Below are 25,650 nucleotides of genomic sequence, written 5' to 3'. Positions count from 1 at the left end.
CCATCTTTTGTGAAAGATTCTTATCTTCTATACTACCCTGAATTTTTTATGTCTATGATTATGTATTTCCAACATACAGTTCAGTTATTAAAGTAGTTAACTGAGTGAATTGATTATCAAATTTATAATCACCCGTTATTCATTATTGATAAAAGCATAGAGTAAAGATACTAAACAGTCATGGGAAAGGGAAATAAATTAACAATCCTAAATATCTTATCGGATTATTAAGTTGAAAGATCCGATTACAAATTCTGAGCGTTCATTCGAATCAATTTATCAGATCTCTTCAAGAAATCTGTTCATATCTGACTCTCTGGGGAGATGAATCACCGAATTAGCAATATTTTCTCTTCAATTATTATTATCGGAAGCAACTTGATGAGAAGTTTACTGATCAATTTGTGATTGATCAATCAGTGAAATTTAATTAACTTTTGAGATTTATTCCCGAAGGAATATTGAAAGAAAAATTATTGTTAAAGCTTCAACTTAGATTATTTATTATTTTCTTGGCCTATAAACGTAAAACAGTAGCTTTAGATATCTCTCCAACATGTATATAATTTCTAATTACAATGAGTTTCAGTGCTATTGAGAGGATAATACATGTTATTTATGTATTCTGATGTATTGGGTATTTGTATTTTGTTGTCAATATTTGTTTGAAATCAATTAAAATTACAGAATCAGGCTTCATGGCAACAACTGCCACATCTTCAGCTGATCTGATGGTACCTGATTCTGTAGTTTAAATTGATTTCGAAAAAGTATAGTGATATTGACAACATCAACATCGTATTCTTTTAATGAATTATTAAAAAAAAACCAAAACATCTTTTTTCATACAATCAAGTAAGGCCCTTAGTTTCTGTTTTTTGGCATTGTGATGTTGTCGTGGATATCCTTATTAAAAGAAACCGGCTTAGCATTGTCAACATCACTAATTTATTGATAAAACTCGGCTCCAATAATAAATATGAGGGTTTCCATCCCCATATTTGAAATACCGGGGCGTGTCTAGCCTCGGCCAATGGGAGGAGATATCATCCTTCATTGGTCGACAGCTAATGACCAATCGTGGGGCTTCACACACTCTTCAATTATATTCTGCTGATCAATGGCTAAGCTTCCAGTTGAATAGGCCTATAACCATCCTCTGTAAATTAAAAACCAATGTGCAGAATTTCAAGTTAATCAGTTGAGTAGTTGAGATGTGATGATGCATCATTCGTGGATTTCCTATTCCGTACGTGTATGAACGAACCCTTTCATTTATTATATTATAGATAAAATACTATTTTCTAATCATCCCAAGTATCTAAGAACCATTAGATTCCATGACAAAGTGATTGAACACAGTTGAACACAGTTGTTCAGAATAGGCATCTCAAATCTCTGGATTGCAAAAGTTTTAATCCAAGTCGCAGAAATTTGGAACATTTGTTGCCGTGTCACTATACAATTATATAGATATAACAGGACCAGATCAAAGGAACTGAAAACGTAGTGGATACTGGTAGATATAGATATAATTGGAGGCGAATAGTACACAGTTTCAGTTGGAGCTGAGCTGTTGAGTCGCCTAATGCTTCCAAAGTTTCCCAATCAACTCTGAAAGCCAGCTCTTATCTTAAACAATATTTAGTTTCAGCTGAAGTAATTCTCTAATTCTCCTTCTTTTTTATTCTATTCTTCTTCTTCTTATTTCTTCTTTTTCTTCCTCTTCACTATTCTCTATGTCGTCTTCTTCCTCCTCTCCTTTATTTTATCTTGAACAATAATCAGTTTAAATTGTAGTAATACCCTTCTTCCCACCTTTTGTAGTATTTCCCTTCTTCTTCGACTTATTCTCGTTTATCTTATTGTCTATGTTGTAATCTTCCTCCTCTCCTTCAACCTATCTAGAACAATATTCAGTTTGAGTTGTGGTGATCCTCTTTTTCTCCTTCTTTCTCGTCTTCCCCCAGTATCTTTATTCTTCGTCATCTATCCTTCATCTCATCTTTGTGTTGTCTTTTTCCATCTCTCCCTAATCCAATAGTTTCCCAAGTCTTCATCTTTTCCTCTCCCCTTCAACACCTTCCCACATCACACTTCCCTTTCAAATATTGTTCATGCAGCATTATGTTCTGTTTTATCGATTCATCCAGTAAATTATCGTTTTATCCAGTAAATTCCTCTGAAACTCTTATTCTCATTATTCCGCACTTTCTACCTTCTTCTTCTCGTCTATTTTTCACTTTCTTCTTCCTCAACAATGAAAAATGAATCAATCCTCCATCTCTTTACTTTCTCTTCATATTATTTTTGTTCTTCTTCTTCACTTTTTTTCCTTCATTTTCTATTACTCTCATTCATTTTCTGCTCCTTTCTCTTCTCTCTCTCCATCTCACTCACGACAAGCTCCTCTTCAATTTCTCTATCCATTCCTCTCCTTTTCCTAATTCATCAATCTTTTCTCTCCCTCATATCATTCTCTCTTTTTTCTTTTCTCTCTCCAGCTTACTCACCATAATATCTTCTCCCTCCTCCACCTCCCTTTCATGCCTCTCACCATCTTCTTCTACTTCTTCCTCTTCTTCTCAAACTTTATATTCTTCCAAAATGGAAGAAAGCTCTTGCCTTTCATCTTTCGATTATCATCCTTCAACCATTTCTTCTCCCAAGCCTCATCTTTCTCTAATTTATTGAGAAGCTCTCTCTGTCAATAACTAGGATGAAAAATATCATTATGTGAACATAATATTATCATTCTCTTCTATGTTCTATTTTCGTCTCTCTTTTCTTAGTCTTCAACTTCCTCTCACAGCTTACTCACTCATCCCACATCACACTCTCTTCCTCCCACTTCTTTGTCCCTTCTGATCCTCCTCCATCTTCTCCACCTATTCCTTGTCCTCTCTCTCTCAACCCTCTAAACCTTCAGCTCAATTTTCTTCTCCTCCTCCTTCTCCTTCTTCTACTCCTTCTCCTTTCCCACTCCCCTCTAGACCATAAGCTGAATTTCCTCCTCCTCCTCCTTCTACTCCTTTTCCTCTCTCACTCCCCTCTAGACCATCAGCTGAATTTCCTTCTCCTCCTCTTTCTCCTTCTTCTACACCTTCCCCTCTCTCACTCCCCTCTAAACCTTCAGCTGAATTTCCTTCTCCACTTCCTCTCCACCCACTTCTCCTTCTTCCACTCCTTTTTCTCTCTCACTCCCCTCTAAACCTTCAGCTAAATTTCCTTCTCCACTTCCTCCTCTCCACCTCCTTCTACTCCTTATCCAACACCTCCTCCTCCCTCTTCTACTCCTTCTCATCTTTCTTCTTCTTCACAATCTCCTCCTCCTCCTCCTCCACCCCTCATCATCATCATAATCATAATCATCATTCTCATAATCTCCAGCCATACTCTTCCAACACAGACCTATCATCATTGTAGCCCGTATAATAGAATGACTGTAACCAATATCAGCCTCTTTCAAACTTTATGTGGGGGGAAACATTAATAATTTCTTGTCGGAGAGCTGTTTGAAACTTTGATGAATTTCAAATCTTATCCGTTGAAGTTTTCAACAACCGACGTCACTGTTCTGCTTCATTACTTTCGTGTGAGATTCACTCCAAATTGTGAGCATTATATATAGAATACGTCAATGCTGCCCATCCAACCAATGCTAAAGAAGTAAATCTAACTACAATCCAACTAGCTTACAGGACATTGTCATAGAGTCTTTATGGATCAAAACAATGCTTCTCATATTTATTCGAAGCTGGGGAAAGTAAATAAAGATGAATAGATAGATAGATACAATATCATTCTCAACTTTGATATCATTGGTTTCTAACGACAGTGAGGTCCACGTTATAATGGCATTATAACGTTACCATTGCATAAATCCTATCTGATTAAACTCAATATTGAATTCCAGATTATCATGAACCCTTCAACGGAAATCCTACACATCGGGGGATATTGATTTCAGTCAATATTACCACTGAGTTACTGTATTATTGAATAAAAATGGATTCCTCCTATATCAATGTGGAGATTCATTCATTCATTCATTTCATTTATTGTATAAAATACTATAATCATAATAAAATTATGACATTGGAGAAAAACTAGGCTGAGCCTGTACTATTTCTCTCCAAAAATTTTGATAAAATGTTAATGTTGTCCAATAGATAAGGTTATGTAATCACACACTGCTTCGTCACTTGATTTTCGGTCCAAGAATGATGATTTAAAATTTTGAAGGTTGATTTTATACTCTAAATAAATTACAGAATGTATCACAATAAATTGAAAACTTTGGGAATATAGATAATTCCGTGTATCAATATATTCAATGACTACAAATTCCTGCTATTAATGTATATCTTATACTAGCCGTCAGGCTCGCTTCGCTAGCCCTATCCATCTAGCCAGGGGGCTCCGCCCCCTGGACCCCCGACTGGATCGTCCAAGAATAAGATCAGCAGGCTCACTTTGCTCGCCTGCATTTTTCATTTGAGCATTTTTATCATATGTTAGGACGATTCAACCGGGGGTCCAGACTAAACGTCTGGCTAAACAGATATGGCGAGCGAAGCGAGCCTGACGGCTAGTAATATAATATTCCCAGGAATAGCTCTGGTTAAAAGAGCAGTGCTCAATCAATTTTTCCGCGATAAATGCATTTCAATCTTCAACTTGGTGCCAACCTAACAAAGTCAACTCAACTTAATGCCAACCTGACAAAATTATTAATTTTGTTACCAGTTAACAACTGTTTCAAAGAGGTACTCCTCTCTCTAGATTATAGTTCTATATTATCATATGGTATGGACATTTTTCAATTATAATTAAGAGAATAAGATGAACATACATGCTAAAAGACGAACTTTAAACCCTTAAAAACCACCCTCAGAGTTAAAATATTGCCAAAAGATTTCTTAGTACGCCTCTAAAGGGCCAACTGAACATACTTACCAAATTTGAAAGTTTTTGGTCCGGTAGATTTTTAGTTCTGCGAGTGAGTGAGTCAGTCAGTCAGTGAGTGCCATTTCGCTTTTACATATATATAGATTTATCACAGTTCACATTCGAAATTGTAGATTTGATTTTGATCTGTGAAATTTTAAATTTGGAATATGATCTGTATTCATGTAATAGTGAGGTCCTCGTTATAATGGCAGTGTTTGATTAGCAATGGTATCGCTATCCTTGTCTATCATTCAACAAAGCAGATATCGATATCTTTTTCTCGCTTTGCTCTGTTGCCAGATCGTCTTTTAACAATGTGGAATCAATAATTAATTAACAAAATATTTCATCTTAATTATGGAATTCCATAAAAATATAATTTCTTGCTTAATAAAATTCAATTGATTATTTTAAACGAAAATGAATAGTTAATATTACATCAATAAACCTGTATCAGCTACCGTCTATAGAACGCATTGATAAGACGAGGATCGACAGCGTTGCTCTGCTATATTTTTCCACTTCCATTATAACGTGGACCTCACTATAGTTCATTGAATGCACTCTTGGAAAGAGAAAAAGAATCATTATCATGAATAGGAGGAAGCAGGACAGAATGATCAAGACAATATATTAGTAACATGAGTGGAAAATAATAGGTTAGGATGACTGGGAAGGAGGGAAGAAGAATGAAAAGAGAGGGAAACTCAACTGATGAGTTCTCTAACAGTGAACTACTAGATTGGACGTTGATTTTCCAAACTGAAATTCAAATTGAAGGTTTAGGATGGAAGAAAATCAATTCGATTTCGATCAGAGTCTATGGTGTTTCAGTTCAATGAGGCAAGCCTAGCCTGTGTGTGTGTGTGTGTGTGTTCACACAATCATCACACCAAAAAACGAATCTGTTTGTTAAGGAGAGAGAGTTAGAGAAGAAGAGAGAATATAGAGAGAGAGAGAGAGTGAGAGAGAGGGACAGGAAGAGGAAAAGAGAAATGATTGAAAGAGAGTGGAGGAAGAGATTGATTGATTATTTGCCTTTAATAAGGCGGAGTTAGGACTTCAGGTCCTCTCTGCCACACAATACAACCAAAGAGAGAGAAAGACCGAGAGAGGGAGAGAGTGAGAAAGAGAGAGAATTGATAGACAGTGTATGAGTGTGAGAGAGGGGGTGAGATTCACACATCCATCACATCAGCATTCCCAAACAGAAACGATTTGTAAAACAAATTTGTTAAAAGACAGAGTAACAGAGAGTGAGAGAAACTTATTCAGTTTTCATGATAAAAATTAGATAGAGAGAAAGAGTGATTGAAGGTTAGGCAGAGAGAGAGAGAGAGAGAGTAATAACACAAGTTGAATATCGGAGAATTGATTGATTGATTGATTGATTGATTGAGTACTTTATTTATGTAGATTACAATATATACTGGCTTATACACTTATATACAATAGCTTACAATACAGCAAAATTATAGATGAATTTACATAATATAGACTAAGAAAATAATTATTGAACTGTATATGATATGAAAAATTAATTTGTAATATAAACTATAGATATTATATTGTTATGCATCTACATAAATTGGCGGAGCTTTGGACATATCAATGTCCATTCTTCGGAAACAATATTCAAAATATCCTCCCCACTAACTTTCTACCAAAAGAGAGAGAGAGAGTGAGAGACATACAGATAAGGTAGCGTGGGAGAGATTAGATTTCTTTATTTATGTATTTTACTATATTTACTGGCTTATACACTAATTTACATTAAATGACAGTGTTGCTAGCTATTTAACGAATTGTACAAAGTATAAATAATATTAATCAATGAAAACAAAATAGAAATGCAATTGGAATAACGATAATATAATAATGTGATGTAACTTCGTAAATCGGCGGTGGTTCAACAAATAATTGTCGATTCTTTTAGGATATAAAATATCCTGCCCATTAACACACGACCGGGGAGAGAGATAGAGTGAGAGAGAGAGAAAGATTTGATATCTCAAGAGTTGGGAGACCTGGTCCTCTCTGCCACACAACCATTAAAGAGGTAGAGTGACACAGAGATTGATTGATTGAGTACGTTATTTATGTAGATTACAATATATACTGGCTTATACACTTATATACAATAGCTTACAATACAGCAAAGTTATAGATGAATTTACATAATATAGACTAAGAAAAAAACTATTGAACTGTATATGATATGAAAAAGCAATTTGTAATATAATAACTATAGATAATAATCATATTGTTATGCATCTACATAAATTGGCGGAGCTTTGGACATATCAATGTCCATTCTTTGGGAAGAATATTAAAAATATCCTCCCCACTAACTCTCTACCAAAACGTTAATTTCGTTATTTAAACTAAGGATTTAGTTTCATCAAGGATGAGAATCAGAGATAGAATAAGAGAGTATCGATAATAATCGGAGAAAGAGTGCCTGAAAACGTAAAATAAGAAAAGAATAGAAAAGTGAGGTCTGAGATTCAAGTCGACGGTTTGGCATTTCTCTTAATGTTTAAATGTTTATATGTTGCGCATTTACGGCGAAACGCGGCAATAGATTTTCATGAAGTTTGACAGGTATGTTCCTTTTTTAATTGCGCGTCGACGTATACACAAAGGTTTTTGGAAATTTTGCGTTTCAAGGATAATATAAAAGGAAAAAGAAGCCTCCTTCAGACGTCAATATTGGAGTAAAAATCAGACTATTGAATTATTCATCATAAATCAGCTGACAAGTGATTACACAGATGTGTGGAGGAACCAGTCTATTGTTGTGTTTTCATAAGGTCTATAGTTTCAATCAGGTACTTATGGATGAGAATACTGCGTGAGGTCTACTGTTCACAGAACTACTAGTTAGATCAGATTTTGATTTGATTAGAGTTCTTTATTCATTGTTTCCTTTAGGGCTACTCTTGAATATAAAATGAAAATAAAAATCAATGTACTCTTTTGAAATTGTTTGGTTACATTATTTATTTATATATTAGTTTTATTCCCTTATTTATATAGGTTGCAATATTCACTGGCTCATTCACCAATTAACATTAAATTGCGTTAATGCTATTATTATTAAAATTAAAAAAATTTTCACAAAGTATAAAAAATTATCAATGAGAATGAATATTGAATGTAATTTGATTAACGATAATATAATATTGTTATGTAACTACACAAATCGGCGGTGTGTCAACAATTAATTGTCGATTCTCTGAAATGATATAAAATAATATCCTTACCATTTAATACACGAGAGATTGATTGATTGATAAGCTGTTTTTATTTGAAACTCAGGAGGGCGAAGTCAGGGCGTAGCAGACCCTCTCTTACACTTAAACCTCAAGAGAGTGAGAGAGAGAGATATAGAAAGAGTCTTAGAGTGTTTTCTACAAATCTGTTACAACAGGCTGAGTATCGTAGACAAACAGATAGAGTGAGTGAGTGTTGATAATGCTGAAAGAAAAAGAGAGATAGAGTGAGTAAAAAAGTACAATAAAAGGAGATAGACATACATGAAGATAGAGAGAGAGTGACAGACAGTTAGTGAGAGAGAATGGTAGAATAAGAGAGAATGATTTAGTGATTGATTGATTGATTAGCTGCCTTTATTAAAAACCTAGGAAGGCGAAGTTAGGGTGCAGCCGGCCCTCTCTTACACTTAACACTCCTATACAATTCTAAGTAAAACTAAAACACTATACAACAAAGATAGTGAGTGAGAGAAAGAGAGGGAGTGAGTGAGTGAGAGAGTGACAGGGTTGAGTGGTGAAGATAGAGTGAGTGAGAGAGAATGGGAGAATGAGAGAGAATGATATAGTGAGTGAGAGAAAGAGAGAGAGTGAGTGAATGAGGGAATATCACACAGCTTGCAACAGTAGATTAAATTGATCAAATCGGCCAGCTGCATTCACCATCCATCATTCCCTTGTATAGAGACAGTTCACTATAAACAAAATGGACTGTTTATCCAGCTGAAACTGCTACGCTTGTAGATCAGAGCAGAGCGAGGACTGTTCGACTGCTCCACTGTTCGATGAAATTCAACAGACATGATTAGATTGATGACTATGATAAGGAATTGATGGTCATGATACATTCATGAGACAGATGTTGTTTTATTGATCGAGATCATGGGTTCAATGTTGAATCATTAAAAGATCTTATTGATGATAATGACAAGTTGCTGCAGTTACTGATGATGAAAAACTGTATTTTGTTTTTCATGAATAGATATTTCAACATTAGATCAACTTTTGTGTATGAAATACCTACTTTATACCAATAAAATGATCACAAGGAGTCATGACTGTGGTTTAAACTTTGTGCTATAGTGAGGTCCACGTTGTAATTACAGTATTTGATGAACTGCGTGTTAGCGCAGACAAAGCTGATACCGCTATCCTTTTCTAGATCCGCAACGTTTCCAAATCCGTTTTTAACAATGTAGAAATATAATTAATTAAGGCATACTATCCGCAACGCTGTTCTCCTATCTTTATCTACTGTCATTAAAAAGTGGACCTATTCACTATAGTATATACTGAAAATTGTTCTTTATTACATGATAACCATAGGAAACTCGGGATTGATTAACATGATCCATACTCCCATGCATTGATTTATTTGCTTATAAATGATACAAAATTCATTGAAATTATTGGGAGAGGGCAAATAGGTATAGCCGAAAACCTCACCGGAAATCCACGTTGCGGAGGTAGAAATAGATAGCGCTATATGCTTTTTCGAATATTATATAAGGATAGCAACACCAATGTTAATCAAATTCTGCGATTATAACGTGGACCTCACTATATCAGTCAGGCCTTTGCATTCAAATCAAATCTACAAATTCCATTGTGAACTGCAACAGATATGAGATATAAATGGCAGGAATTCGTAGTCATTGAATGATAGGTCTACACGGAATTATCTGCACATTGATAGGATGAGTCCATATTCAATAATACAGGAATCTAGTGATTATATTGACTGATATCAATATCCTCTGATGTGTAGGATTTCGGTTGAGGGGTTCATTATAATCTGGTATTCAATATTGAGTTCCATCAGATACGAATAATGCAACGGTATCATTAACTGTATCATTCCATCATACAGTATCATCGAAGTATATTGATACTGCAATAGAATGAAATGAAAACTCACAAATATCGTCAAATTCTACAGTGACTACAGTCGATTAAATTGTCTAGCTAGATAAAATTTCTTGCTGATTGATTATGATTACACAGCTGGAAATAATTATGTCTCTCTCCCATACAGGCACACGCATCTTCTGTTATCGTGAAGTTATAATCTGTTTTCCAAGGATGAATAAATCTTGAAAATCTTTAGAGCCGTTCTCGAGATCCGTTGAACATAACCTATTTTTTCGGACATTTCATTCTTTATCAAAATTTGGGATATGCCAGTTGTTCTATCCCGATCATATTCATATGATTTGTGATTATATCAACGAATAAATAAAATAAATAACCAGATATAAATATACAGAAATTGCTCGCTTTAATATAATAGATAGCATAAGTAGGTATCCCATAGTATAAGGCGTTTATGTTGCAAATTTCATTGTTCACTGAAGCCGATAGTTCTAGTTCTTTTTGGTGGAGCTATAAATATGTGACGCTGGTAGTCTCTCATACTACTCAATAGTCTCTCATACTAGCTCAATTCGTGAGCTAGAGGTGTCTTGTCACCTGAAGGTCGACGACCTCGAGCAATACGGGCGCCGACATTCAATACGTATTTTTGGGATCCCGGAGAGTGACAAAGAAGACACGGACCTGCTGGCGCTTGATGTCTTCAACAAGAAGCTGAACGTGCCCGTGACTCTGGCGGATGTCAACCGCTCACATCGCGTTGGAAGGCGTCAACCACCTCAACAAGGGCAAGCTAAACCCAAGGACCGACCCATCATAGTACGACTCTGCAGCTACCGGACCAGGAAGATGATCTTCGACGCTAAGAGGAAGCTGAAGGGTTCCGGCGTCACCATTCGCGAGGATCTGACTGCGGAGCGTCTCAAGATCCTCAACGCTGCGGCCGACCGTCATGGGCATAGGAATGTCTGGTCATCGGACGGGAGGATCAAGATCTCTATCGGCGAGGGAGGATCCAAGAGGGTCCACACAGTCGAGAGGATGACCGACCTTCAGAAAATAAAGGTAAATTAAATCATTCAGGATTCGATGACTAAGGTGCCCTTCACTACAATAATAGGAAATTCGTATTAATACATTTCACAGTAGATATACCTTGTCATTTTTCATGAGCTGGCTTTCTGTTCTATAAATGAATCTTTCCACTGCTACTTATGATTATATATGAGGCAATTATTTCAAACTAAGGAGATCCACATTTGTTAATACTGATTAATAATTTATCTTTATATTAATTCCCTAAACTACGTTCAATGCATCAACTACTATACTCCAGAGGGTACTTAGAGAATCATTATCTCTATTCTTACTAATAATTATTGCATCTCTTACCAAAATTATCTCCATAATTAATAATTTTCGAAATGCTGAATTCCAAATAAATTGGATGATTAACATACGTTATAGATATGGATGTAATCTATAGGTAAAGATAGTAATCTCTATATAATGATATCTTCTACTGTTGCCACAGCTTGAACAATAGAAGCTAATGTGTGGAGAATTATTGATAGAACAGAGGGATGGGTAGTCTGTTCATATGCTTATATAGGGGCTGTGTTTCATTTAACGTTATCTTAGACATTCATCACTAAACTATTACAGTTCTCAATTTACTACTTTTATCGTTATTGCAACTCCCAATAGTTAATTATACTTCTAATACTATATAATATTTTTCACACTTCACCGTTCAATACTATTTAAAACTCATCTAAAATAATCTAGCACTTTTTCCATCGTCTCCTCTACTTCTTATTTTTTCTTTCTCGTTTCTCTTCTTGATCTTATATTATAATGATTACTTGAATATTGTTGTTTGCGATGATGATTATTATTCTTTTCTATTCTTCTTCTCCTTCTTCTTCTTCTTTTCTTCTTCTTCTCTTCTTCTTCTTCTTCTTATTCTTCTTCTTCTTCTTCTTCTTCTTCTTCTTCTCCTTCTTCTTCTTCGTCTTCTTCTTCTTCTTCTTCTCTTTCTCTTCTTCTTCTTCTTCTCTTTCTCTTTTTCTTTCTTCTTTTTCTTCTCTCCTTGATTAATTCAAGATCACAATGCGATGTTCTATTTCTTATTCTATAGTTCAGTTTCATAAGTTCTTCGCAATTTGTGCACATTCCTTCTTTCTCTTCTTTTCTTCCCTATTATTATCATTATTTTCCCTGTGATTTTTCCACTAGCTATCCAGCATGTTCAAATGTTTATTTCTCTTTCTATATCTATTTATCTTTCTACCTTTTCTCTTTCTATCTGATTACCTTCTACTAATATCCATATATTATATTATAATATCCATATAATATTCGATTCTTTCCCACATTATATCATACTATTCCTCTTCAATTTTATGCGAATATTATTCATTATCAATTGTATTATGTATCTTTCCTCTATTGATAACTTTCTTCAAAGATTTTTCGTGTTTCTGCTGGCTTCTTCTTCTCTTTTTCAGTTTTTACTGGATCCCATTTCGCTCTATCTCCACCATGAACACGATCTTCCACTACTGGATTTCATCTCTCTCTGTCTCCACTTGGACTCGATCTTCCACTACTGGATTCCTTCTCGCTCTACCTCCACTTGGACCCGATTCTTCCACTACTGGATACCTACTCGCTCTATCTCCACTTGGACCAGATCTCCCACTACCAGTTCTTACTCAATCTTCATCTTATTCACCATTAGGATTATTCATCATCGAAACTCCACACATCTACATCTTATTGTGTTTAGTGAATTTTTGAACTAGTGCTTTAAATAGTGAAGGGAGCCGAACTGTCAAGGCATACTGAATGCACTCGAATCAAGAGACTTTTTCATTTAGGTTAAGTTTTATCAGTTTCATCCCCATTTCCCCCGTCATGTGTCGTTCTGAGGTCGGTTCACGATTGGTCTGCTGCTTCCATGATGCCTCTCACTGACACGTCAGCTCGCTCGCCCTCAAGTAGGTATGATTATTTCAATAATAGTAATAATGACGCAGGTATGTTTCTAGCAAATAAGCTCCACTCTTTCAAAAAACTTTTCAAGGCTGCTCACCTTAACGTACAATCCCTCAGTTGTCACATTGATGAACTCAGAGCAATCTTCCGTTTTCAGGACTTCAATATAATTGGAATTTCCGAATCATTTTTGAAGCCTAGTATTTCATCAAATTTTGTTGCATTGCCTGGATATAATCTTTTCCGGAATGATAGATTAAATAAAGCTTGTGGTGGTGTAGCAATTTATGTGAAAGATGGTATCAAAACAAAAGTTTTAATCACATCTAAACAAGAGTATTGTTCCAGACCAGAGTTTATGCTACTTGAATTATCCTTATCTAGTACTGATAAATTACTCGTTGGTATCTGTTATCGCCCACCAAAAATAGGTCATTTCACAGATTTCGAAAGTGCCTTGCTTTCTCTTATGCCTTGTTATAACCGTATACTAGTTATGGGGGATATGAACACCGACTTGAACATGACAAATCGTAACTTTGACTACTCTCAACTGACTACAATTTTCCAATGCCTAAACATGACTATTTTACCTCTCGATCCAACTCATCATACTAATGAATCAGACACACTCATTGACCTTCTCATTGTCAGTGATCCCAATGAGGTTGTTCAAGCAGGCCAAATCTCAGTCCCAGCTATTTCTAGACATGATTTGATCTACTGTGTACTTTCCCATAAGATACCCAAGCCAGAACAGAAAATTATCACTTATAGAGACTTCAAAAACTTTGATGAAGCCGCCTTCCTGACTGATGTGGCTCAGACTCCATGGCATCAATTGAAGCATTACCCTCAGTTGATGACATGGTCAAGACTTTCGAGAATTGGACTTTGACTTTGTATGACAAACATGCACCTTATGTGACAAGGAGGATTAATAGAAAACGACGAGTACCGTGGATGACTGAAGACATACTTAAGATGATGGGACGTAGAGACAAAGCACATAGAAAATTTAAAAAGACATTTGACTTGGACAGTTTGATAGAGTATAGGAGCCTTAGAAATAGGGTTAAACAGGAATTACGGAACTCAAAGATTAGGTACTTGAATTCGTTTATGACAAACAATAGACAAGACTCTAAATCACTTTGGCTGGGAATAAAAGAATTCGGGCTTGGCAAACAGAAATCGAATCCACAAATTGACTTACCATTGAATAATATAAATGACCATTTCGTTTCACACTCTAACCAACGCGACGAAGTTGTCATTGCTAATCATATAGATGATCTTGAAGAGCAGGTTACAAACTTAGATTTACCAATCACTGATCAATTTCATTTCCATCCAATCTCAGAAGAAGACACTTTCAGAGCAATTCAACGTATTCATAGTAATGCTACGGGTGTAGACAAAATTCCTATTAAATTTATCAAGAAGATGTTATTTGCTGTTTTACCAACCATTACATACATTTTCAACAAGTCACTTGAAGAAGGCATTTTCCCTGAAAACTGGAAGTTTGCTCTGGTTCGCCCTCTAAATAAAGTTCCATCACCCAATAAAGTTGAGGATTTTAGACCAATCAGTATTTTACCTGCATTGTCCAAAGTGCTAGAAAGACTCATTCATGCTCAAGTTGTAAAATTTCTAGACAACAATAGTAAGCTTCATAACTTTCAATCAGGCTTTAGAAAATTCCATTCAACTGAGACAGCTCTGCTTCGTGTCACTGATGATATAAGGTTAGCTATGGACCAAAGAAAATGCACCATCCTCACCCTATTTGATTTTTCTAAAGCATTCGATACTGTTGATCATACAGTCCTTCTGAATAAGTTGGCTATTCTTGGTTTCAGTCACAACTCGTTAGTTTGGTTTAAATCATATCTATTAGGTAGGAAACAATGTGTATCTGTCGGTGACAAAAAGTCAACTTGGAAAAACGTTATGCATGGAGTACCACAAGGTTCAATTTTAGGCCCTCTCCTCTTCACTTTGTATGCTAATGACCTTTCTTCCATTATCAAATTCTCCAGTTTCCATACTTATGCAGACGACCTTCAAATCTATTTAAGCTGTCCCATAACAAAAATTAATGAAACAGTTGGAATAATGAATCAGGATATCAATTCGATAGTGGAATGGACAAAGAAAAATGGCCTTAAGCTTAATCCCATCAAAACACAACCCATTATAATTGGATATTCTCGTCTTATAAACAATATTGACCTTGAATCGATTCACAAAATTAGTGTAGACGGTAATGACATTCCTTACTGTAGCTCAGTTAAAAATTTAGGCATTATTATGAATAATACTCTTGACTGGTCAGAACAAGTGAACAAAACTTGTAAAAAGGTATTCTCAGCCATGCATGCATTGAAGAAAATGCACGATATCCTCCCTAGAAACATTAAATTATTATTGGTTCAATCTCTCATCTTCCCACATTTAATGTATTGTAATTCTGTTCTTAATGATATGCAAGTCACTCTGAATGATAACTACAGCGTTGCCAAAATTATTGTCTACGTTTCGTCTACTCTCTCCAACGCCATGATCATATCACCCCAGCCCACATTGCTAGTTCAACATTGAAGCTTCCCGATCAGAGGCTTTTTCGAATAGTCAAGCTTGTTAGAGATATCTTGAAATACGGTAATCCAAACTATTTTAAAGATGATTTCAAATTTGTCTCTGAAGGTAGGAGGATAGATGCTTCACATACTAGAACCGGAGAAAGTACTTTAAGGATACCCAATCATCGAACTACTATTTTCACAAAATCCTTCTTAGTCAGTGCCTGTCGTGCATGGAATACACTTCCTGTTTCTATCAGGTCTATCGAGAGCCGAGCGAGCTTCAACCTGACTTTAAAAAAACATCTTTTGGAACAAATGACTGAAACTGTCGGCCCTAGAACGATCACATGACAACCATCCCTCACCCTTCCACCAATATAAACCTTTAAACCATGTTATAGAACGAATTGTATATATATATATTATATAAACTCATGTTATTTCAATTATCCACTGCATACTGCTGTATATTACTGAAATTTGATAGCCCTGATCTACTTTCAGCCTACTTCATTTTATTAATCAATTATTTGATCTTATCTACCTATATAATTATTTTACTTTATCAATTTTCTGTTTTTTTTTCTCTTCAATATTCATATTGATAAAAACTTTTACAATATTTCCATTAATAAATAAATCCTTAGTTTAAATAACGAAATTAACGTTTTGGTAGAGAGTTAGTGGGGAGGATATTTTTAATATTCTTCCCAAAGAATGGACATTGATATGTCCAAAGCTCCGCCAATTTATGTAGATGCATAACAATATGATTATTATCTATAGTTATTATATTACAAATTGCTTTTTCATATCATATACAGTTCAATAGTTATTTTCTTAGTCTATATTATATAAATTCATCTATAACTTTGCTGTATTGTAAGCTATTGTATATAAGTGTATAAGCCAGTATATATTGTAATCTACATAAATAAAGTACTCAATCAATCAATCAATCAATCAATACTGTGCCTCTCTTACACTCTCAGCCGGCCTAAACAGTAATAATGTAACCACCATTTTGGATACAAGTATTATGAACATTTTAATTGACGTTATCTTTCTTCTTTTAAGAAGCCCCTGGAAATTATGTATCACACAATGGGTGTTCACATTTAAAATTACAACCCCAAAGTCACCCCCTTATGACGGGTTGAAATTCAGTACGTCAAAAGTTAAGCTGCGTTTACACCGAAGCAAAATGTTAATAACTTAATCCTTATAGATTCTATTAGATTAAACATAACTTATCATACACATGATGAACATATGGGTTTGTCAAGCTCCGTTCAATCTAATAGAATCTATAAGGACGGAAAAAATAAACATTTATTGTTAATAACTTTGGTGTAAACGCAGCTTTAGAGTATTTGACCAATAACTTATCTTGAAAGTTATTGAAGGGTTCCCATACATATCACTCACTAAACTACTAAAGCTGCTACACTAAAGCTGCGTTTACACCAAAGTTATTAACAAAATGTTTATTTTCTCCGTCCCTGAAAATAGTACCTATTTTAATATTATTATTATTAGTCAATATCATCCCAAATTTAATGTTTATAATTTTTTTGTGTTGCAGTGAAGACGAAAGTAAACAGCTTGCAACACTTGCAATGTCGCCTGAAAGTGTGAGGTGGAGCCTGTGCTGGCGTTCGACGTGAGGCACACTTGAGGCACGCCTCAAGGCATACCTCAAGGCACGCCTCAAGGCAGAGGGCTGCAAATACCATGGGTTGTGCTCCGAGCACTCACAAGAAACGAAGACCTCGAGACGATCATCTCATTGATGCTTCTGGTGAGTTCTATGCCTCTTCTTTGGTATTTTCCAAATACAGTATACAGTATAAGCGTTGAAACGATTTTCTCACACCAAAAACTATTGTATTTTAATGTTTATTTTCATTTGTGAAAATATTTCTTGCATTTGGCAATAATTTTTTTAATCCATTCATCCATTTATACATTGCAATCTAGTCTTACTGGACTTATAAGCAATTTTTTCTAATATAATGAATAGTTGTATTAATAAAATAGGTAGTTCTGAGCAAGACTATTACTTTTAGCAACCAACCTGAAATTGATATACATTAAAAACAAAAATATAACTAAATTATCATGTATTATAGATAAACAAGACGATTTATTGATTATTTTTACTTCTATTCCATTGAACCTCCTGGTGAGCTACATATTTTCATTATTATTTGTTCTACTATTTGATGTCCTAAATCACTATGTACTTTCATAGATACGTTCTCTTCATATATCAAAATGACTATATCAAACTATCACACTTTTCATTTTCCAAAGTACTTGATAAATTCAGGCTTTGCCCATGTAAGGAACCTTCTTCAAGTTTTGTGTATGTATATTGTATTTTTTTGTACTTCCTGAGAAGAAGAATAAAGATCATTCCAATTTCAATTCCATTTCAATTTCAATATTGACAAATGGTCAGAAAAACTATGACCTTTAACTTTCTTATTAATTTCAAGCGTTCAAGACTAACACAGCAAAGGTCTATTACTGATGCCCCTCTAGTATTTATCAACGTATATTCCCCCATAACTCTACCATTCAGTATTAGAAAATTAAATTCTTCACATAAATCTATTATTTTCCACCCTTTGCGTTAATCTCATTATCTCTGGAATCTCTGTCATAACGTCCTGTCTTATTATCCAAAATTAAATCTGTTGGTAACTTTCGAGACTTTCCTACTCTACCATTCATATCACCCATGACAATAATATTACTCGTATCTTCCCAAGTGCTTAAAAAATCGTATAGAGCACAATAATCCAAATTACATTACATTAGCAATCCCCCGCAAAGATACACTGGCACAATGATAAAATTAAGATGTTTTCCACTTTAAGACAATAACTATCAACTCTGGTTAACGGCTTTGGCCATGCCTAAGAATTTTCGATTGTATTACTTTTCAATTATTTTGTTGGAACTTGTATCTAGTGTGTTCAATTTGTATTGTATGATTGGATTGAAATAGTTATTTGTGCAACTAGTGCGCAAAATGACAGTTTGCTGCACCGAAAGAAACGTTTACGCCCGAGCCGTAGGCGAGGGTGGAATGGTTTCTTGAATGCAGCAGAGGAACTTTGCGTGCACGTATTTCACATTAAATTTTTCTTTAAGTTAGCATTGAATATGAAAAGTGGGTAATTATGGGTAAAATTCCCTGAAATCCATCAAATGTTTTTCTGTGTAATTTTATTATTAATAGAAACCTTAATTTATTTAAAATTGAATTATAATGATCAGTAATTCAATTGAAAATTCATGTGACTGCTTGAAGGGGGTTTATATTATGTAAGCATTGGAATGACTATAATGAAGGCACATAATGGCAAGGCAACGCCGTTCTTCACTGCCATTATAACGTGGGCCTCACTATGAGTGCAGTTTCCAACTAAATTTTGATTTTGCTGCACTGGTGCTCCATTACCCTACTAACTATTTTGCGTTGTCATGCTGCAAATCTGGAGTACGCAAATTACTCACTTTGCGCACTAGTGCGGAAAAGTGATTCTTTGCGGCCTGCAATCAGTGCACAAATGGTCACTTTTCAAGGTATCTGTAGGAAAATAACTATTGTGCAACTAGTGCGCAAAGTGACATTTTGCTGCACTGAAAGAAACGTTTACGCACGAGCCGTAGGCGAGGGCGGAATAGTTTCTTGAGTGCAGCAGAGGAACTTTGCGCACGTATTTCACATTAAATTTTTCCTACAGATACCATTGAATATGAGAAGTGGTTGATTATGGGTTAAATGATGGATGAAATCCATCAAATGTTTGTCTGTATAATTTTGTTATTAATAATAACTGTAATTTATTTTAAACTTAATAATCCAATTTAAAATTAATAATCGATCATTTTTTCAAATTGAAAAGTAAATTAATCCAATTCATTTGAAAATTTTAATAATTTTGAGTAAATTCTAATTTCTAAATAATTTTTCAACCAATCAATTTATGAATGAAAAAAATATTATTTGGAATAATAAATAATTAATAATATTCAAAATGTATAATTTTATGAGTTCTCTTTTTTGTATTTAAAAATCAGAAAAAATATAGATAGAACAAATTCGCATTCAAAATACACGTCAACAGCTGATTGGGATGGCTGCAAGATAATACGCAAAGTATTAATAGTACACAAAGTAATACTTTGCGCACTAGAGCGGAAAAGTGATTCTTTGCGTTTTGTAATCAGTGCAGGAATAGTCACTTTTCAAGATATCTGTAGGAAAAATAAAATAATTCATCTATCTATATCATATCAAAATTTTGAATGCTAGACAAGGATAGCAGCTCCAATGTTCATCAAATACTGCCATAATAACGTGGACCTCAGCACAGACACATTTTCCAAAACACTATCGACTATCTGGGCTCCAGTTGCACGTTGATTATCATGAGATAGACTTCTAGTGAAACTTGTTGGGGTATGATCATCTAAATCGATTCCAAAGAATTAAACGATTTGCAAACCTTCCACAGTAACAAGACTTGTTTAGTCAGACTTTCTTTAGTAAGACTTGTTACTTACAAGACTCACTTCAGTAACCGAAACAAGACTTGAACCACACTGATCTGGGATCTCCAGTTTTATCAATGGAGAATCTTTTGATGTGGTATATTGAATATCTTTCCCACAGCTTATTTCCAGCTATGATAATATGCTGTGCATGATAGTGACATGTAACTATTTTCCAAAAAAACGATTGAAAGGAAGCTATGCTGCTATCATAAGGATTTTATCATAGCACCTGTCAAATACCTGTTTCCATGCATCTAGGGAAACTTGTGAATATGCGTTTGACATGTTAAAACGCAGCCTAGTAGGTCTTTCCCACATTTAACAAAGCTTTTGAATAATTTTGAATAGCATTAAATCCATAGTGAGGTCCACGTTATAATGACAGTATTTTATTAACATTGGTGTTGTTATCCTTGTCTTTGTATAGTGGAGTCTACGTTGTAATGGCAGTATTCTATTAACGTTGGTTTTGCTATCCTAGTCTATCATCTTTGTATAGTGGAGTCCACGTTATAATGGCGGTATTTTATTAACATTGGTGTTGCTATCCTTGTTCATTATCATTCGACAAAACAGATAGTGCTATCCTTTTCCAACTCTGCAACGTTGCCAGTTATTAACAATATAGAAATGTGATCAATTAACAGAGTATTTGATCTCAATCATGAAAATATATGATTAAATCATAGAGAAATATATTTTCTCTACGTATGAAATATAATTGATTATCTCAATGAAGAACAAACAGTTAATATTATGACAGAAAATCGGGATACCGAGCTTCGCTCGTAATTTTCATTTATTGATATAAACAGAACACAATTCTTTAAGATGATCGTCTTTATATTTTACAGCTGGCTATGAATTTCGGGGATGAGATATTTTGATTTTTCACAGACGCACTCGCTCACTCACTTTTTTATCATCCACAGACGACGAAAGTCTCAGCTGTTTTTCCAAGAATGAATTATCATTTTAATGTCGTTCAGCGAGTTTCCCCAGGAATGAGACCTTGTGCAATCGAATTTTTATATCATAACCAACTATGTTACAAATTTCGTGAAAATCGTTAGAGCCATTTTCGAGATCCGTTGGACATAAATAATTATAAATAGCCAAAAATAAAAATATAAATATATAGAAATTGCTTGCTTAATATTATAGGAAAAACTATTGATAAACAGAACACAATTCTTGAAAATGATTGGGGAAGGACTAACAGGCACAGCTCGAAACTGTTTCTTCCCCGAATTTTGATTTATACACTATAAATAGTACAGAAAGTAGGTTATGCTCCATACACTTGAATTCAGGTTCAATTTTCAATCTAAACATTTGAAAACAAAAAAGTTCTAATTTACATTATTTACGAACCAAATTGAATAACAAAATAACACTCACTAATCACTCAAAATTGTCAAATAATAATTAACTTTTAAAATTATGATATACTCTAGTTTAAAATGATTATAATGTTATCAACAATTAGATTATTTTGATCAAAATTTCTAGATAATATTTTATCGCTGATTGATTACACAGCTGGAAATTATTATGTCTCTCTCCCACACACGCATCTTCTGTTTCGACAGACGACGAAATTATCATCTTTTTTTCAGGGATGATTGTTATCCTTGTCATGTCCTTCAGCGAGTTTTCCTAGGGATGAGACCTAGTGCAATCGATTTTTATATCATAAACCTTCTATGTTCCAAATCTCGTAGATATGGTTAGAGCCGTTTTCGAGATCCGTTAGACATAAATAACCAGATATAAATAAATAAATATAAATAACCAAATATAAAAATATAAACAGATATACAGAAATTGCTCGCTTAATATAATAGGATATACCGGTATCTGCTATCTTCTAAAGATAGCAGAGAATCGGTGACGCTGTTCTTCTATCTCTCTTTACTGCAATTATAACGTGGACCTCACTATAGTAGATCGTTCCCACTCTTGACAAAGCTTCAAACTTTGAACAGCATTGGAGTTATCACAGCTGTATTCTGTCAAACCTTTTTCGCGTGCACAAGCATGTATGTGCAACAAGGCTTGTGAACTTTGAACTACATGGGAGTTATCACAGCTGTATCTTGACAAGCCTTGTTCGCGTCTATATCATGTGTATGTACTGATGTACAGACCGTAATTACACAATGTACTTGAAAGAAGTGACGATACATGTACGATGTACAGGACAAACATGTCTTTGTTACATTAGACAACATAGTAGTTGAGTGTTCTTGTAATTTTCCATATGTTTTCTTCTGTATATCTACAACAGTATGTGTATTTGAATTGTACGAGTATGTCCTATAGTCTATGTTTATTCTCTGTTCTTCAACAACAGATGGGTTTTCGTTGGTGCGTAAACCTCCGCAGTCGACGACGACAAGGAATAATGCTGTCTGAAGACTCTCATATTGTCCAAATTTCAAGTGTGCTAGGATAGTTGATCCAAAAACTAATTGTCATTTGTGTCCATTATCAAGGAGACACGACATTTTAAATGATATCAACATAAATTGCTATTTGAAAGTATAATCTTGACCTCCCCCATTTTAACATTATTGGACATAATCTTTCAGGTTATTCAGATTAAATGAAATCCACCCAATCTGTGAACCTCACCCTGTCGTGGTCAATGACGGCATTTACGCACAAACGAAAACCCACCTTAATTTTAGTTTGTGCGTGACTTCCGCAGTCGACGACGACAAGCATTGTTGACATTCATATTGTCCAAATTTCAAGTGTGCTGAAACAGCTGATCAGATAACTTCCCAATATTCAAGTTTATTATTTAAAAATCAAAACATTTCTAATAATATCAACACATTGCCATTTAGAAATATAAACTTAACCTCCCTTATGAGAACATAATTGAACATAATCTTTATCACTTTTTGTGTAGTTGAGAAGTTGATATTGTGGTATTTATTCATATTGAATGAAAAAAGACTAAGAAATTGTCAAAAAACCACTGATTCATTGATAATTAGAAAGACCGGTTTCGGTTATTACACCATTGTCAATCTCTGATAAACTAAAACTAAATACAAGAGCAGCAGAATTTATACTAGTAGGCGAGTACTGCTATTGGTCGAGGGCATGAACGCCTGCCATTGGCCTAGCTAGACAGTCTCCTCCCCCTCAACGGTGTGACAAAATGGCAGCTTAAGCAACAGAATCGCCATGATAATAAAATTTACTTTCAGTACAAAATGAGAACCAAGAAAACAAGTGTGAAAGATAATAAAACAAATATGTAAATGGAAAAACTATTGACTAATGTATGCTTACAATTTTATGATAAAACTAAATTCGTAGTGTTGTACTGGTTGAAATGAATCTGGTCATTCAAACTATACTGAGAGTTTTCCTTAATTACTCTTGTTATTTCTAAAGCCTCTAGAATATTCAAAGATCTGCCTTTGTTATTAACATGCAGAAACTCAACATTCTCCTTAACTGTGAACTTGTGATTATTTGTTATCAAATGTTCAGCAAAGTTAGATTCCCCATTTTGTTTATTCCAATCTCTGATGTGTTCTTTAATTCTACTTTTGAAACTTCTACCAGTCTGACCCACGTAACAAGCATTACAATCATCACATTTAAGTTTGTACACCCCGCTTTTATCCCAAATATCAATTTTGTCTTTACTCCAGCTAAATAGACTATTTAAAATCGGTTTGGTCTTGAAAGCAACATGAAATCCATTCCTCTTCAATTCCCTACCTATTTTATCGGAAACAAGGCCTAAATATGGGATTGTTATCCAAGTCTTCTTCTCACAGTTTGAGCCTACAAAGCTAGAATTGATTGAAATTTTTCTATTAATTTTACTCAATAATCTGTCCACCATACTTTCTTCATACCCATTTGTGACAGCTATCTGTTTAATTTTAGTGATCTCAATATCAAAATCATGATGGCTCATAGGTATTGTTAGTGCTCTATAGACCATACTATTGAAAGCAGCAAGTTTGTGAGAAATAGAATGACAAGAATGAAGAGGAATGATAACATCAGTATTTGGTTGGTTTTCTGAAAATAGAAAACTTGTGGAAACCAGTGCTATGATCTTTTCTTAAATCTAGAGAATTCAATACACAATCCTGTTCTACCTCTACAGTGGATTTTATACTCTGAAGTAATCCATTCAGATAGGAAAGAAAATTGTCTAGTAAGGAGAATTCTCAGTATAGTTTGAATGACCAGATTCATTTCAACCAGTACAACACTACGAATTTAGTTTTATCATAAAATTGTAAGCATACATTAGTCAATAGTTTTTCCATTTACATATTTGTTTTATTATCTTTCACACTTGTTTTCTTGGTTCTCATTTTGTACTGAAAGTAAATTTTATTATCATGGCGATTCTGTTGCTTAAGCCGCCATTTTGTCACACCGTTGAGGGGGAGGAGACTGTCTAGCTAGGCCAATGGCAGGCGTTCATGCCCTCGACCAATAGCAGTACTCGCCTACTAGTATAAATTCTGCTGCTCTTGTATTTAGTTTTAGTTTATCAGAGATTGACAATGGTGTAATAACCGAAACCGGTTCTTCTAATTATCAATAAATCAGTGAGTTTTTTGACAATTTCTTAGTCTTTTTTCATTCAACATAATCTTTTTGGTTATTTGGACAAATTGAAATCTACCCAATCTGAGATCCTCGCCCTGTCTCAGTCGTCAACTGTATTTACGCACAGACAAAAACCCACCTTATAAAACTATGATGTTGAAACAGTAACATTTGATAACTAGAGAGCAGAAGTGCAGAGTTTCCTTGTTTTCTTTCAACTATGACCTGGATATTCATGGATTAATCCAATACAATATTTATCACAATTGCACAGGATCTAAAAGACAAATTCAAATTTGCAAAAGGCTATTTCAAAGATCAAAGGAGAAGAAGAAGGGGGAGAAGGTGAAGAAGAAGAGAAAGAAGAAGTGGAAGAAGAAGAAGAAGAAGAAGACAGGGGAAGAGGAAAATTAGACAGGAGAAGAAGGAGGAGGAAGAGGAGTAGAAGAAGAAGAAGGAGAAGTAGAAGAAAAAGAAGAAAGAGAAGAAAAAGAAAAGAAGAAGAAGAAGAAGAAGGAGGAGGTGTTGGTGAAGGAGCAAGAGGAGGAGATGGATGGAGGAGGAGGAGTAGGAGGTGAAGTATGAGATGGAAGGAGGTGGAGTAGGAGGAGGAGGAGTAGGAGGAGGAGGGGGAGGAGGAGGAGGAGGAAGAGGAGAAGAAGACATTTTATAAATAGGTTCAAATCATGGTTGACCGGTGAAGGTATATGGTAGCTCAAAGAAGTCAATCAACGATTGCTAATTTCATGAAAATAATATGATTCATCATTACATGCATGGAAGTAAAA

At 34.7% G+C, this 25,650-nt stretch overlaps 1 protein-coding gene across 12 annotated transcripts in view; it reads left to right on the top strand.

Moving 5' to 3' along the window:
- The window catches only part of LOC111046669 (high affinity cAMP-specific and IBMX-insensitive 3',5'-cyclic phosphodiesterase 8), a 182,867-nt gene that overhangs the window by 74,835 nt on the left and 82,382 nt on the right, over positions 1-25,650 (top strand). For all 12 annotated transcript variants that reach the window (XM_039422199.1, XM_039422201.1, XM_039422190.1 and 9 more), the window contains one exon: positions 17,277-17,492. In XM_039422199.1, the coding sequence (XP_039278133.1) occupies positions 17,426-17,492 (67 nt within the window). In that variant the 5' untranslated portion in view covers positions 17,277-17,425. Of the gene's footprint in view, positions 1-17,276; positions 17,493-25,650 lie in introns of those variants that run through there.

Source organism: Nilaparvata lugens, chromosome 2 (genome assembly GCF_014356525.2).
Source record: "Nilaparvata lugens isolate BPH chromosome 2, ASM1435652v1, whole genome shotgun sequence".
In the NCBI taxonomy this organism is placed as follows: domain Eukaryota; kingdom Metazoa; phylum Arthropoda; class Insecta; order Hemiptera; family Delphacidae; genus Nilaparvata; species Nilaparvata lugens.
This window is presented reverse-complemented; position numbering and strand designations above follow the sequence as displayed.